The sequence below is a fragment of the Podarcis pityusensis genome (assembly GCF_964106645.2).
Source record: "Podarcis pityusensis genome assembly, chromosome: 12".
In the NCBI taxonomy this organism is placed as follows: Eukaryota; Metazoa; Chordata; class Lepidosauria; order Squamata; family Lacertidae; genus Podarcis; species Podarcis pityusensis.
Window position 1 is genome coordinate 12,090,613 of NC_138037.1, and position 17,299 is coordinate 12,107,911.

General features: G+C 41.6%; 1 protein-coding gene across 6 annotated transcripts in view; it reads left to right on the forward strand.

Moving 5' to 3' along the window:
* Nucleotides 1–17,299, forward strand: part of DPP6 (dipeptidyl peptidase like 6) — a 483,312-nt gene that overhangs the window by 359,442 nt on the left and 106,571 nt on the right. For all 6 annotated transcript variants that reach the window (XM_080974041.1, XM_080974043.1, XM_080974040.1 and 3 more), the window contains exons 4-5: nt 5,308–5,402; nt 5,835–5,909. In XM_080974041.1, the coding sequence (XP_080830167.1) occupies nt 5,308–5,402; nt 5,835–5,909 (170 nt within the window). The remainder of the gene's footprint in view (nt 1–5,307; nt 5,403–5,834; nt 5,910–17,299) is intronic.

Genomic DNA, 17,299 nt, shown 5'->3' on the forward strand with positions numbered 1-17,299 from the left:
GGCTGTGATGGGGCGACGATTTGGATGTGCCGCTGACAATCTGGCATCTTTCTTCCTTGGGTCCCTTTTGCCACCTGAACGTTAGCTTCCATTTCTCATTTCATAGGAAGAGATGGGAGATGTTGAAGAGAGAGGCCGTAAAACGCTGGTTTAATCAAACACAGGAAGCTCTCAGATACTAAATCACACCCTTGGCCTCTCTAACTCAGTGTTGTTGACTTTCCACGGTTTCAGACAAGGGATATTTCCCAGCCCTAATGGAGAACACCAGGCAGTGAACCTGGGACTTTCTGCAGGCAACAGAATTGCTCTACCATTGAGCTATGCCCCTTCCTTGTGTCACCATTCAATTTGCCTGTGGACCAAATACATGCATTGTTTAGCCAATGGGGTATTGTGCAGCTCAGCCATGTTTTAGCTCACTGACAGGCAATTGGTGGCCCGTGGGTCACATGCAGCCCCTAGCCTAATTTTAGATGCTACAGACCCCAGTGTACCATTGTACTTTATCATAAGTAACACTTGCAGGTTTTTTATGGTCCTGACCGTGTTTTAGTGCTGTGGGATCAGTAGTTAATTCATTTTGGAACCCAGTCTCCTAGAACTGAGCTCTTGTGTAACAGCCATGGGATACTTCCATCATCCAGATCCATAGAGCAGCACATGAGCTGCATGCTGGAGCGGAGTAGACTTGCGGCAATGCGTTGACCACACTTCCTTGGGATATGTGTCAGCAGACTGCCTCTCTGTGGCCAGAGAACGGGCCTTTCCAGACAGTTGGGAAATGTAATTCAAATGCTGCGTAATGCAAGTTTTAGAAGTGCAGGAGCTCAGCATGACAGCCCCCATAGCAACATCCCTAAAGAGGGGCCCACGCTGCTGGCATATTTATTGACCTACATTTCTTATGTACACTTTTACTATTGGTATATAGGGCTGGGGTGGGGGAAGGGATTTATCAGTTTGTGGGTATTATTATTATTCTTCATTTTGTGTTTTTATCTTGTATTTTTATGTTGTGAACCACCCTGAGATCTACAGATGAAGGGAGGCATACAAATTTAATAAGTAATAAAAATATACACACACACACAAAATCTGGCGACTGTCAATATATAAATGTCTGCAATTTCCAGAAAATGTGATATAAGGTATAGAATATACGTTGTTTGATATTGATATCCATTTGAGACTGTCAGCATTCACTGAGTGCATTATGCAAGACATAGTTAAACTGTGGAACTCACTGGCACCAGAGACTTTAAAAGAGGATTAAGACAAATTCATGGAGGAGAGGGCTGTTGATGGCTGCTAGTCACATTGGCGATGTTCTGCCACCACAGTTGGAGGCAGCAGTGCTTCTGAATACCAGTTGCTGGAAACCACAGGAGGGGAGAGTGCTCTTGTGCTCAAATCCTGCTTGCAGGTTTTCCGCAGGACCCTGTGAGAATGGGATGGCGGACTAGGTGAGCCATTGGCCTGATCCAGCAGGCTCATATGTTCTTAGGAAAACCACAACCCATCAATGGGCAAGATCTGAAGTGCTGCAGCTAGAGTTCTGCCTGCACATAAGGGCTTCTCACCTGCGGCAGATCCACCTGCCGTCCAAAATGCCCCCTTCCTACATATCCACCACATATGGTAGAATGTTCCTGAGTCTCCGCATCTCCAACAATTACTTGATACATTTTAATACATTTTTAAAAGCTTCCATGGTGTTAGATACCATCGATGTTGCATTTTTTGAAAGTTCTCTCTAATCGTGTAACAATTTGTGAATTTCCAATTGATCTTCCATAAATTTTCCCATTGGGTCCTGGGACCACCTCACCATTGCCACTGTTACCTCCTCCTCCTTGACTGTCCAGTCAAGGAGGAGTCGGTAAGTTTTGGAAAGAGTTTTTCTTTTAGAATTTAGAAGATCAGATTCGAATCGGGAAATTTCTGTTGAGAACCCCTTTTGTTTGTCAGATTTAAATTTTTCAAATAACTGATGGTATTGGAACCAGTCTGAAATGTGGTCTCTTATTGGAAACATTTTTTTAAAAAAATGAGATTCAGTGGTGACCTTTATCAGCTCTGATGACAGCTATAAATCAGGCTGAAATTCTCATCAGCTTGCTGGACAGAATTCATTACAGACCAAGATTGCTGTGTTATTTTCTGTCTTTGATTGAGGGACGCCCTATTAAAATGAATTCAGCTTCAATAATATGAATCACACATTTCAAAACACAAAAGGAGGCCTATTACTCATTGATTCTTAGGACGACGATGATTACAGGACTTGGAGACTACTGAAGCCTTATTGTGTTTTGCTTTGGGTCACAAAGCCGATCAATTTCTGCTTCTTTAAAGCAAGCCAATTTGCTCTTCATTAAATTTCAACCCTTTGCTGATGACGCGTATTGACTGTGGCAGCAAGATCTACAGCCCCAGCAGATCAATGATGGTTCACTTTTTTTCTTCTCTTCTCTTCTTTTCAGTAGGGTCCAAATTTCCAAAAAGAAGTAAAATCCTTCAAAGATGGTTTAATCATTCAGAGTATAATATGGATAAACACATTGTCTCAATTGCCATGGGGATAACCATGTGGCTTAGTTTCTCATGTAGCTCTAGAACAGAGAGGGGGAACATGTGGACCTCCAGGTGCTGTTGGACTGTAGTGCCCATCATCCTTGATCATTGGCTATGCTATCTCAAGCTGATGGGACATCTGGGTGGGATAACTAGTCTCATATGATCAACATGCCTAAGTCCAATTAATGCAGGAAGGGGTTAATGCCATAGAGTAAGCTGTTCTGCCAGCTTAGCAATGTCTATTTCCCTTCACTTTGGGAAAAACTAGGAACTTCCCTGTTTAGGGAAGTTTTTAATGACTGATGTTTTAATATATTTTTAATCTTTGTCGGAAGCCACCCAGAGTGGCTGGGGAAACCCAGCCAGATGGGCGGGGTATAAATAAATTGTTGTTGTTGTTGTAATCAAGTCTTTGTTTTTCCCCCGTCCTCCCAAGAAGCTCAACATGTGAAGAGGTTTGAGCTGGTTGCTACAGCTCAGACCACATGGCTCTCACCAGCCACTCTTGAGGACCTAAAGCAATAATTTAGTAACTTTTCACCAGTTTGTGAAAGCTAAATTTTACTATCTGTGGAACATTTTCTGAAGCACGTGAATCTGACCTCTGGAGAGTTTTTAAGAGGGGATTTTGGAAGTCACTTTAAAGGGCATATTTTAAAAGTCTAACAGCCTATATGTCTACACTTTACTTTGCTGCATATTCTGTGACTTTAAATCTCTGCTGGGATTCTGTCACCAAAGAGTTCTTCCCCTAAACTTGGATCTTGGTATCCAGGAATTTCCACCAACAATCCAGAGGGTCACAGATGATTCCCATCTTTGCTCTAGCATGCTTGTTTTTCTGCTACTGGGGGCTGCATTTCAGATGGTCAGTCTCCGACATGATTTTCTTTTATACACTAAATATTAAGTTTGTGCTCTCACAAACACACTTTTCTTGTTGTGCTTTTTGTACTACAAACCTGTGTAAGTTTAATGGCCCTTTGGTTGCTGTGGATTTTACAAAAAAATTAAATAATACAATCTGATGGTTGTGATTTGGTGAAGCCCTAAGAACTCTCTGAGTTCTGTCTCACGGAATTACAGCTCTCAGACATTCCTGGATAGCAGAACCATGGCAAAATCAGTTTGATCTGTAGTATGGTCATTTATTTAGTCTTTCACTGAACAAAATAATATTCAATGGCCCAGTTCTTAAAACAGGGGAGAGTGAAACTATGTCGCTGGACTACAACTCCCATCATCTCTGGCCATTGGCTATGCTGGCTGGGACTGATGGGAGTTGGAGTCCAGCAACATCTGGAGAAGCAGAGGTTCCCCATCCCAGCCTTATAACATGCAAGCTTGAACCTATGGCCCAGGGTTACAGTATGTCACTATGAACTCCTGAGATACAGAGGCAACAAGTCAAATATTGTATGTGGAGCCATGCAATTAAAATTTCAGCAATATATATCCACTTCATGGATCTCTAACCAGGAAAGTATGGCGGATAGTGTTACATGCATTCACAAAAAAAATCACTTGACATTCAAAAAATATTTTAACTATACCTAGATTTGTGGCCCTCGGGGATTTGTTACTCATCTGCAGTAACATGGATTTAGTTACCTCTTAACACACAAAGCCATTTTATTACGCAAGCAGGGCTGGCTGAAGAGGGACAAATTCAGAGAACATTTCAAGGCTCCCCGCGGGAATCTGAATCTGCATTAGAGATTATGAAAACAAATCCTACTACACTTTAACTGCCAATGAAAGAATGGTCAACTAAAATCCAGGCAGGGTGGAAGCGGAAAGAGATATGTTTAAAATCTCTGGTTTTGATCATAGGAATGTAGCTATTGCTAGTATATATGGCAGTAGTTTGCAAACTTTTTTTTTTTTAAGTGGACAGTTATTTATCACATTTGCTGCAGTGCTGTCTTTTCAGTCTGTACCAGTTGCTTTGAGTTAAATTGCCTGGAAACAGTATTGTTGTGCATTTCAAGGCAATAGAAGTTCATACATGCCATTTTCATGGAACTCTTTCAACACTGACTTTTATGCATCTGCCAAGGCCCCGAATGCTGCATGAAATTCTAGGTGTAACCTAGAGGTTCCGAGTTAGTTCACATTCATGACAAATACTGGCTGGGCCTATTAGGAACCCAGGAAGTCTGCCTATATCAGGTCAGACTATTTGCACATCAAGCACAACGTGCCAGTTCTTATTGACAGAGGTTCTCCAGGAGGGAAGCCATGAGAAATTGGATTCAGTTCGAATTTAAAGGTGGACTTGCCTGGTTTGCACTTTCCAAAGCAATAGGCAAACTGTAACACAGCCCTCCTTCGAATTTAGCACTTCTCTGAATTTTGCAATGCAGTTCTCCGGCCAAATTATATCTACAAAAATGCATATAATATCATAAAGTGTTCATATAAATGCACATATTGATGAAAATAACATAAAACCCACATTATATTAGGGGAAATTGCATGCAAAAATGTGTACTAGGAGAAAACACGGATGAATGTTCAGGAGGAGGAAGAGGAGGAGCATGATAATAATAATAATAATAATAATAATAATAATAATAATAATAGATATATAAATGTAAAGAGCCAAACAGATTTGCCCATTCCTGCTCTACAGGGTCTTTCTTCCAGGATCGCCTTCTACCTAAGCCTGGTTTCTACCCAAATCATCCTTCACACTGTTGTTCTGTTCTCTCCTCTCGTCTTTAGATACAGAATTCATTTATAGAAACCGGAACGGCTCTGTGATACTGCACAATGTTGAAACAAACAACTCAACGGTGTTAATAGACAACAAAATAATTGTAAGTACCACATTTAATGGGCAGGTTTATTTCACAGTTGTCTGGTTTTCAGACCAATAAAATGGCTTTAGTTTACTTCTTGTACCAACTTGAATAAGTAGTACACTTATTAAATATCTTGGCCTTGGCAGCAGCAGAAAATGCAAAACACAGATCTTTTAACATACCAAGAGCTCAGATTCCATACTTGGCTTGACAGATAGCTGCAGCATTTTGATCTTTCCATTTCTAACTGCTTAATGGTCTGTGTGCCATATGAGACATGTGAGCCTAGCTCAGTAATAATGCCAAGTTCCATTATGAAACACACAGGCAATTTTATCTCATCTTCTTAAAAGAAGCAAGCAAATGTATCATGGTCATGTTCTTGGATTTCAAATTTATGCACATGCATTCAAATGAATTTACTTGTGACATTTTTTTTCTGTTTAGGTGTCTATGAAAGCTATTCGATACGAAGTTTCACCAGACAAAAAATACGGACTTTTTGCCTATGAAATTGCGCCGGTAAGTAGACAGACTGTGTTACAGACAAATAATTAACTCCATTTTCCTCCTCTGACATGATGGCCGTAGCTCCAGTCTACATTTTACCCAGATATTCCTACAGAAACGGTACACTTTGGTTGCTAAAGAAGTTTGGGCTTGTTTAAACATAATTTTAGACAATAAAAATATCAGTTCAGTTATATCTTAAAAATCGAATACTGCAAAATGGAGAGCAAGAGGGAATAGCTGGCAAAAGCTATGAAAAAAGGAGGGATGGAGTATTAGCTAAAATGACATTGCATTCTTCTTTCAAAGTGGTATATGCTCAATGCAGGGAGAGGCAACCTTTGACCCCTCAGATGTTGTCAGACATTGGACATGCTGGTTGCCATTGATGGGATTTGGCACATATCCCAGCAAGCGGTCACCGCTTAGAGTAAAGACAGGGAAATGGTCATTACTTACTAGCACACATTATGAATGTTAATTGATGGTTCCTCCATTTGACCAGTGTAGTGCTGCTGATTTTATCTGCATGAATGAGCATAACAGCCAGTGCTGCAAAGGCCACAATTATCTTTATATCTGCTGTGGAATTAGTTGGGCGCATGAGAAGGGGCCTTGAGATCCCAGATGCTGGATCTCCTTATAGACCTGGGCTTCTTCCACTTTTGTTTCTGTACAACTTCCAACACTACACACAAAAAGGTCAGATGTTTCCTCTTCTTTTTAAATACTTGAAGGAGTTTTTTATTTTTTATTTTTTTAGTTTGAGATAAAAATTTGCATTTGCCAATATAGAGAGGGAGACCTGAGTACTGTCAGCAGCCACAGTATAACACAGCATGAATAGAAGTGTTTTTAAATGCAATGAAATCCTGGCTCGTAATCAATGGGATTAGAAAAGGGGAAGCAATACCTTTTAATAATTACACTGTTACCTCAGGGACCTTTTCTCCTCTTCGCATCACTGGAATGTAGATACGGAAATGGAAGATTATAGTGTACTCCCAATTGTCAAATGAAAAGTTCTGAGAGAAGGCGTTCACTACAGAAAAACTTCATCATGAAAAGGTTGTGGCAGTTCTGGAAAAGCTATGGAAAGGGGCAACTGAAAAGGGAGGAGGAATCCACACACCCCCATGAAGAAAAGTTACAGTTTGGAGCTAGGAATAAGGTGTGCAAGGAGGGACTTGAAATAAAATTGCTCATGAAATTATACAGGATGTGAAGAGAGACATTTTTGCTGCAAAATACTGGAGCCTGGGATTATTCAGGGAATCTGAGTGTTGGAAGGTTTTGGACAGACAAGATGAAATACTTCTTTATGAGAGCCGGCCCACCCATTTGGTAGCATGAAGCAGCTGCCTCAGGCAGTATAAATGCAAGAAGAAGCTGCCCCACCACCACCAGAGAAGCAACCCAGATAAGAGGAGTCAGCAGCTATAGCAGAGCAGCACAGCCTTCTGCGTCCCATTTTTGCCTCCAGTCTTCTCTGCCCCTAGGGGGTGGAGAGTGTCCAGGGGCAAAGCTCTGTGGAACAAGCACACCTGCTATCTGGACAGTTCATATGATTCCAGTAAGCTCCCAGCTGCTATAGAGTCTGACTCTGAAAACACATTATAGGCCATCAATGCCAAGAAATTCCATAACAAGGCAAGAAAGCTAGAAGTCCAGCCAAGTGCACCAGGACCTAGACATCTGGTTGAATACAGTACATGTAGCAGAAAATGGGTGATACTAAGCAGGTGAAGCTGCAATGGGCTTTTCTGTTTGTCTCAAGAAATCTGTATTTTCCCAAGTGGCTCACACTGCCATCTAGCAGATGCGAAGGGCATAAACCAAACTTCAGTAGACAGGGAGGTTGTTGGTCCTGCAGTTGTACAGACAAGTCTTTGCTGCAGTGATTTCCAGTCTCCCCCATTGTGAAATTTTCTATACAGTGGAACCTTGGGTTGTGAACATGATCCGTGCAGGAGGCGTGTTCACAACCTGCCAGCATTCACAACCCGCAGCACCGCATCTGCGCATGCGTGGGTCGTGATTTGGCGCTTCTGCGCATGCACAAAGCACGATTTAGTGTTTTTGTGCATGCTCGAGCACTGAAACCCAGAAATAACCCATTCCGGTACTTCTGGGTTCGGCGTGGTGCGCAACCCGAAAATGCGTAACCTGAAACGTCTGTAACCCGAGGTACTGCTGTAATTTGCCTTCTAAACCTCCTTCCTAAATCACTCTATAAATTTAAACAGAAGGTAAATGTCAATGTCTCTCACAGCTGAAATAACACATTAATTCTAATCCTTCTGTTCCCAGTGCTAGAGTTAAGGATGAACTATTAATGTTTATTACTACTGGATTCGGTTCCTCAGATGTCCAAAGATTTCGGACATACAAATTGGGTCCAGATAACAATAGTCTTCTGCCCATTGCCTCCCCCAACAACCTAAGTGACTCAAGAATCAAGATGGGATTTTTTTAATTAAACAAAAACACCTGGGCATAGAGATGCTTGAAAGTGCCTGATAAAATATTTGGCAGTAGGGCTAAGTTAAATTCTGAGGGCCAAGGATAGGACTTTAGTCCTTTATCCATCCCTAAGAACAGCAAAGCAAAATAAATGTTGAAAAATTGTGCCCAGCTTGTATAATTGATATGGGTTGCATCATTTATTTAGGTTTGAAGTTACTTGGTGCAAGCTTGTTATCCCCACTCTGTCCCATGTGAAATAAAAAATGTTTTGCAGCTGGAATATGGCTATCCTTCTTTTGAGGAGATTTAACATTAGCACCAAAATAGCAAGCAATCAGCAGAGTAAACTTCTGGACAAATAAATCCTTATAAACTTTTTTCTTTTTTGGCACATTTTGCAGAAAAGCCAGACTACAGAATACAGCTGCAATGCCGTGCATTCTTACTCATGCATAAGTCCCTTTGAAGTCAGAGTGGTCTGCTTCTAAGCAAACGTGCATAGAATCGATCTGTAGAATAACCTAAAAGGCCAGTATATTCCCTCACCTTATCACAGGTGCATTAGGCACAATGTTTTCTCTTACCTGCAGAGCAGAAGAGACTTACCGTAAGTGGAGTTGCAGGTCTAGAAACAGGCAGTTCTACTGAATATCTAAAAAGTGGCAAAGCAATGTTAAACATGCATTTTTTTAAAACCAGCTGGAATTCTAAATTTTCAGGATTGTGTGATGATTCAGAATTTAGCAACAAGGGTAATAAGCAGAGCATCATTCCACCAGCAGAATGGAACTGCACTGGCTGCCAATATTCTTTAATTTAATTTATTTGTTATTACATTTATATCCCAGCTTTCCTCCAAGGGATACAAGCTGCCACAATTTCCTTTTTTTTTTTTATCCCTACAACAACCCTCTAAGGTAGGTTAGGCTAAGAGACTGTGACTGTCTCAAAGGCACCCAGGGTGAGCTTCATGACTGAGTGGAGATCAAATCTCCACTTGTTTCCCAAACCTTGGTTTCCCAAGACTTAATCCATACTAACCACTACATTGCACTGGTTACCATACCAAGGTTAAGCTTTTGTTACTATTGTACGAAGTCCTGAACATCTTGAGCTCAGAATGCCTAAGAAATTGCCTTCTGCCTCCCTACAGACCCATTTGGTCACTAAGATTGTGGTCCCATTGGCACTATACATTCGAAACAGTATCATACTACTTTAAGCAGTCACAAAGAATCCAGAGAGCTGTAGTTTGTTAAGGATACAGTGGTACCTCGGGTTAAGTACATAATTCGTTTTGGAGGTACATTCTTAACCTGAAACTGTTCTTAACCTGAAGCACCACTTTAGCTAATGGGGCCCCCTGCTGCTGCACAATTTCTGTTCTCATCCTGAAGCAAAGTTCCTAACCTGAAGCACTATTTCTGGGTTAGCAGAGTCTGTAACCTGAAGCGTATGTAAACTGAAGCATATGTAACCTGAGGTACCACTTTACTGAGAGTTCTACGGCGATCCCCTATTTCCCTCAGAGAGATACAATTCCCTGAGTTCCCAAGGAAGAAGGACTGATTGTTAAATCCGTCTGGGAATTTAGATAGATAATAATAATATTATTTGTAGATAGATGATAAGATAGATGATAGATAGATAGATAGATAGATAGATAGATAGATATACAGTGGTACCTCGGGGTACAGACACTTCAGGTTACAGACGCTTCAGGTTACAGACTCCGCTAACCCAAGTACCTTGGGTTAAGAACTTTGCTTCAGGATGAGAACAGAAATCGTGCTCCAGCGGCGCGGCAGTAGTAGGAGGCCCCATCAGCTAAAGTGGTGCTTCAGGTTAAGAACAGTTTCAGGTTAAGAACGGACCTCCAGAACAAATTAAGTACTTAACCCGAGGTACCACTGTAGATGTACATACCAGCTGGACAAAAGCAGCTGAAAAGGGGAATTTAGTGAAGGAGTGTGAAGTGAAGAGTTAAGAACCCTTCTTCTTCCTGTCACTTCTTTCATTTAAAACAGAAATCTTCCCACCCCTTCTACTGCTACAATTCCTTTTAAATTTTTTGGTGCAGGGCCTTGGTTATCCATCCTATGCGTCCCATTTTACAACTTCTTAAGTCCTAAAAATCCATTCATAGGAGCTGTTTTGTGCACGATGCCCTTGTGCATTGCTAAGGATACTGAAGGCCTTAATCTGCCCATTAGTTGGGTGATGTTGCAATGGAGACTTCTAATATGCTGTTGTTTAATGCTGGAGGGCTCCTGCTGTGACAGAGCCTTCTGTGCAGGGTCCATGATGAGCGCCTTTGCAATCTTACTTAACAGTGTGCATTAGCCAAAAAGATTATCCCACCTCTGAGTGAAAGTAGGCAGCGTCTTTGAAATGAATGTTTTGGAGCTGCTGGTTTTTCCATTCCCCCCCCCCCCAAAAAAAAGTAGTTTTAATAAGCCTAGTTCTCTGCTGGCTTATGCAAGTGAAGCCTCTCCCTCAGATCTCATTTTTCAAAAATGTCTCTGATAATATTAAAAGATTCATGTAAGAGGAAAGGAATGGAAACTAGGTGAGAGCAGCTTAGAATAGGCTGCCTGTGGTGTAGACAGTTGTTGCCTTCTGAGTCACAGAGACCAGGAAGAAGAAAAAGAAAAGCAGAGGTGGTATCTTTTCATTTATTTATATTTATTTCAAAAATGTATATTCCACCTGTCAGGGCAAAACCTTCCCAAAGTGTCTTATACCAGCGCCATCATCCTCAATGCATCAGATACAGCAGCAGAGGCGTTCCTCTTAGGGCAAATAGGGTGCAGTTTCACCAATCCCTTGCGAATTACGTATTTTAGGGCTAGGGAGGGGGTGGTCTGTGTTGAGCTTTATAGTTTTATCTGCTAGTTTGTAGGTGGGACGGTTGTTTTGTGTGTTGCTTGCATGCCGCTAATGTTTTCTGTCACTTTTATGGGGGAAGGCTGTTGTTTTGTTTTTGTTTTCCCAATGTGCCGTATGGAATATCGATGTGTTATATAAGTACACACACACACACACACACACACACACACACACCTACCTTTTATGGTATGAAGAGGAGGAGGGAAATTCAAAGTGTTGGTGCTGACCTTTAAAGCCCTAAACGGCCTCGGTCCAGTATACCTGAAGGAGCGTCTCCACCTCCATCGTTCAGCCCAGACACTGAGGTCCAGCGCCAAGGGCCTTCTAGAGGTTCCCTCACTGCGAGAAGCCAGGTTACAGGGAACCAGGCAGAGGGCCTTCTCAGTAGTGGCTCCCGCCCTGTGGAACGCCCTCCCATTAGATGTCAAAGAGAACAACTACCAGACTTTAGAAGACATCTGAAGGCAGCCCTGTTTAGGGAAGCTTTTAATGTTTAACGCTGTATGGTTTTTGACACTTGATTGGGAGCCGCCCAGAGTGGCTGGGGAAACTCAGCCAGATGGGCGGGGTATAAATAAAAAATTATTATTTTTATTATTATTATTATTAGGAGAGGGCTACCAGTGGCTACTAGCCAAGATGCCTAGGCTCTGCCTCCGCAGTTGGAGGCAGTAAGTGCTTCCGAATACCAGTTGCTGCAAGCCACAGGAGGGGAGAGTGGCTCCTGTGTTCGAATCCTGCTTGTGGTTTCCCTATAGGCATCTGGTTGGCCTCTGTGAGAACAGGATGCTGGACTTTATGGGCCGTCAGCCTGACCCACCAGGCTCCTTTTATGTTCTTAGTGTATTTGTGCAGATTTTTTCAATGGAAGTCGCTTGGAGACCCTTTGGGTGCCAAGCAGCCAGTAAGTTTAATAAGTAATAAACAAACAACGTTGGTCTCCCCTGAGTCAGCCCCCCCCCATCTGCCTTCCTGCCTTACTTACAACTAGTCTAAGGGACTGGTGGCCTTGCCTGTCAGCTTCTCCCTCATTAGTCTCAGTGTTTTCCTTGTAGAACTGCACAGCAGGGGGACTTCCGGGTTAGCGCCTCCGGCAATGGCAGATTTCCTCTGATCGGGAGGAATCCGCTTTGAGAGAATTAGGGTCTGGACTGCCACGGCGAGGCGGAGACCCACCAAAAACCACAGGCGGGAGAAGCCTGTGGACATGGGATTTGGCTGGCACCTTTTGCGCCTCCCCTACTCGCGGGGAAACCCGGTTTCGGGGATCCGGAGCGACGTGGGGTGAGTGGCGTGGTGCTTCGAATTGACTGCTCTTTTCACGGAGTGAAGCCGCATTGCTGTTGCCGGAGAGCGCTGACTTTTTCCTGTGGACAATTGGATTTTAAACAACTGCCCGTGAATAGAACAGAAAATTGGATTATGAAACTTCTTAATTTGGCACCGAAGCGGGAAGGTCTAAACAGGAAGTCCGCCTTCTGCTTTTGTAAATAGATTGAAGCAAAGACGTTGCAAGCTAGAGTCTGGAAAGTCGTTTGTAAAGGACTAAATTTCCATCAGTTAAAATTACCAAACCCCCCTTGGAAGCAGGAGAAGAGGGGGGAAATCTTAGACTGTTTAAACCTGCAGAAGAGAGAGTAAAGAAAGATAAATTTCCACCGTCTTGAACCTGGGAACGGGGTGTCAGAGACAGACGCTTTGGGGAAGTTCATTGACTGTGGATAAAACTTTTTTGACAGATAGTTAAAAAAGAGAAACATATTGATTCCAATGTTCCCTTTTGCACTTAAAAGGAACAAAATATCTGAAAAACGAAAGGAATTTTGTTGCTGGATCTGTTTCTAAAAAGACGGACACAAACAGAAATTGTTTCCTCCAGAGAGAGCTTGTGAAACTGTTGCTGGAGTCGATCTGGGGAATTCTACAGCTGTAGAGATTAAAGATCATGAGAACTAGACACTGACCTTGAACAAGAATGTGCCCAGAAGAAGCTTTAGTGCTTGCTTTTTGCAAGACAAGCGCTTTACTGGAACAGCTACATGAGAAGATGGATTTGAGGACTGTTGCAGTTGGCAATTTTGGACAAACAGTGAATACCTATATAGAAACCACTCAGGAACCAACCCAGGAATGTGCTTTGACAGGGCAAGTTGTGAAGAAGATAAAGGAGGAGGTTGTTGCTGGACCTCAAGTAATAGAAATGGAGAGAGCTGCGGCCTTGCAGGAACATAAGTTGTTGTTTCTGACGACTGAACCTGGAGAAAGTCAGATTTGGAGAGATGGAGTACTGTTTGGTCTGGAGATGGGAAGTTGGATAGATCCCCCTATGCAGGGATGTTTTGACTTTTCGGATCTGGTTTTGGGCCAGGGGGAGTTTGGAGTTGTGGGGGCCCTTAACCTTGGAGGGACTTTGAAGCATACCTTTAAATATCTTTTGGATTTCAGTGCTGACTATGGAGAATGGGCTGACTTGTCGAGAAGGGATAAAGATATTGTCAAGTTGGAGTCTCCCCGAGATCTACCCCTCAGTGAGAAAGGAAGGAAATTAAGAATAAGATCAGCAGAAGATAAAGTAAAGTGCGGGTATAAACATGAAGAAGACCTGCAGAAGGGACATGGAAAAGACTTAAGAGCCTCGGATAGAAGGTCACCAGGCTGATGGACTAGATGGAAGGGATAGAAAGGACTGATAAAACCCGAGACCAGGAAGAAGAGACGATGGATGAAGATTGGAAGAAAGTTTTAAAAATTCATTTAGAAAATCATTGTAAAATTAATGAGTATTAGAAAAATGTTGGAATGAAACTATTTGGCTTTAGTAGAAATGTTAAAAGGAATTATGTATAAATAAGTTTTAAGTTTTAAGCTTTAGGGCTTTTTATGGTAAGATAAGGTTAAAATAAATTAAGGTAATTTAATGACAGAATATAGTGAAAGATGGAAAGGATTTGCTGAGATAATTAATAGCTAGAATACAAAAAAGGGAGGTGTGAGGAGGTCGATGAAACAAGTTAATGAAAGATAAAGATTTGGGAATATTGGATTTGTTTTTAAATTTTTTGTTTATTTTTGTTTTGGTTTTGATGTATTGTGTGTGGTTTTTTTGTGTTTTTTTTTTCCTTTTTATTGACTTGTATTGTTTAATTTCTCTTTTTGTTTACCTTTTTTCCTTTTCCTTTTTTTTCTCTGTAATTTTAAATTCTCAATAAATATCATTTTAAAAAAAATAGAACTGCACAGCAGGAGGCAGATGGGGAGAAAATTAGAATGCTATGTGATCTGATGGTGAATTTGGGGTGACCAAATGCAAAAATCCTGAGGATCCATGGGCTTTTACCTGCCCACTCCCAGGCAGCCTCCTTTATCTCTAGCGTCCCTTATCTCCCTCCCTGATCGCTTGCCAATCAGCTGCTTCCTTTCAACACCCCCTTCCCTCTTGTTTGCCTTAGTCTCTTTTCCTTAGCTGGAGCAGTTTTTTGCTCCTCCTTTTCTTCTAATTTCTCTCCTCGTTGCTTTAGTCTTCCTGTTTCCCCCCTTTGCAAGTTTGCTGTCTTTACCTTCCCCCTCCCAGGCAGCCTCCTTTATCTCTAGCGTTCCTTATCTCCCTCCCCGATCACTTGCCAATCAGCGGCTTTGTTTCAATACCCACTTCCCTCTTTCAAAAAAAAAAAAGCATGATCTGCTTTTCGCCCCTGGGCAATTCGGCTCCAGGGACCACGCATTTGCTCCATAAGATGCACAGACATTTCCACTTACTTTTTAAGGAAGAAAAAGGTGTGTCTTATAGAGCGAAAAATATGGCACTTGTGCCTGGTTATTATTGGTTCCGGGTCCATCCGCTGTTGGGCTCCTTGCCTTCTATCATTCCAGCCCCATTGGGTACCAGCCACAAATGCAGAGTCGACCACGCACAAGTGTGGGGAGGCCTGTATATACATATTGATCTTATTCTATTAAAATGTGCATAGGGAGTGCCTGTGTGTTTATTCTAATGAGCTCATAATGCATGCTTGTCTGTTTTTAGAATAGCTAAAAAGGGTGATCGACACACATTTATTTTTTTCAATCAAACCTGAGGGAGAACATCTCAAGTAGGTTGGCATCAAGCAGTGCCATTCTTTCCCATATTTTTGTGAGAGACAGACAAATGTGAGAGACAACCATATGTCAGGAGTGCTCTGATGGTGTTTCCTGCTTGGCAGGGGGTTGGACTCGATGGCCCTTGTGGTCTCTTCCAACTCTATGATTCTATGATTCTATGATTCTATGAAATGCTGGGTTTATAAAGATGAAACTGCCAGTATGAGGGTTTTGATCGAGGGCCACCTCATCATCTCAGTGGGATATAGAAGCCCAAGTATAATTCTTCAAGTCGGTTTCTCTTTGGCTGCTTTGACAGACAGGCATGGATTTATATATATATATAAAATCCATTCACTATCTTTCATTTAAAGTACCCCAATCTTTAGGACATGCAGGGACCAGCCAGGAATTAATTGGTAACTAAAGTGATGAGGTGGTGCAAGTCTACCTGGAATCACCTGCTTTGATGTGGAAGCTTTTCCCCTTATCTCAAATGGTTGCCCACTCACAGGTGTTGTTTTGTTTTGTTTTGTTTTGTTTTGTTTAAAGAGCATCCTTTTCATGCTCAGAGATTTTACACCTGTCAGTTCCTGAAAATGATTTAAGTTCTACCTGATCTTTTTAATTTTTGCAGTTTTTTTTAAAAATAAATCTTTTAAATATTCTTTACCTGTTAGTGGTCATTTTTGTAGGTGATTTAATAGATGAATCAGTTAAAATTTGGGTTGACTAAAAGAGGCTTTGTTTAATTTTGCAAGAGGGTTAAAAAACATTTTTTTTAATGAAGGTGTTTATGAGCATGGCAGGTGGCAAGCCCCATTTTTTTAAAAAAAGGAATGCCCTTTCTGAGATGATACTTCCTGTCACACACATGCATACAACTACTGATTTGTTCATTTGCTAATTTAATTGGTTGATGGAACCAATTAAATAATAATAAATAAACAAATAAACAAAACCAAGCACTAAGTAGCAAGAGCTCTGATTATTTTATTTGGGGAACTGACTTGTGGGTGGAGTGGATTTTCTCCCTTGATTCTCTTCCATAATATCTTCCCTGTTTCTCTGCACCACATTATCCCATATCACTTTCGTTATCTTCCCACTTGGTAAGGCCACTTGATGCCCCCGAAGCTGATGCTGCAATAAAACAATTACTATTTGGTGCCTTAGGACTCTTTCATTGCATTTCTCCCACATCTGCATTCATATTTAATGCTCGTAGTCCCCGTCTATCTGAATGGAATCCTATTTCTTAAAGAAATGAATATTTTGAAGAAGGAAAGGTGAAGATTCCTATCCTTCAGGTGTTGGTTTTAGAATGATAAATATTGCTCTAACTTAGCTCCATTGTTGCCATCGTCATTTCCGTTTGTATTCCTCCCTCCCTCCCAAAGGAGCCCCAAGCAGCAAACCACTTCAATAACAATATCATTAAAAGCATTCCAAAAACTGCTTAAAACAATCGCATTCTCTCAGGCAAGGATTTCAAGGTTTCCAGGAACACTGCATTTCAGCCAGCAAATGTCTGGGCAAAAAGGAATGTTTCTAAATTCCTCTTGAAAGTCAGTAATGAGGATGACACATGCACCCATCATTGTGCACTAGAAGAAAGTTTGAAAGAAGTAATGTTCTACCCGTCTCCTGTTTTGGCTGTCAATTCAGGCAAGTAGGTAATGGGAATGTGAAGTGTTTAGAATTTAATCCAACAGCATTGTCTTTTGTGGAGACTTGGCAGCTCGTTTTAGAGTAAGAGCGCAGTCAATTCCTGCACTATTCAAAGCCATTCCCGGATTTTTGGCACTCTCTATTACAAAGATGGATTCTCCAGAGACAGTGTTAACAGTGTTTCCTGAACTAAGACTTCTGTGTCTTGGTGGGCACGCTCAACCCACCTAATTGTGATAAGTTGCATGACTGCAGCACCTCTTGCCAAAGGACTCTCCAATGTTTGTGTACAGTAA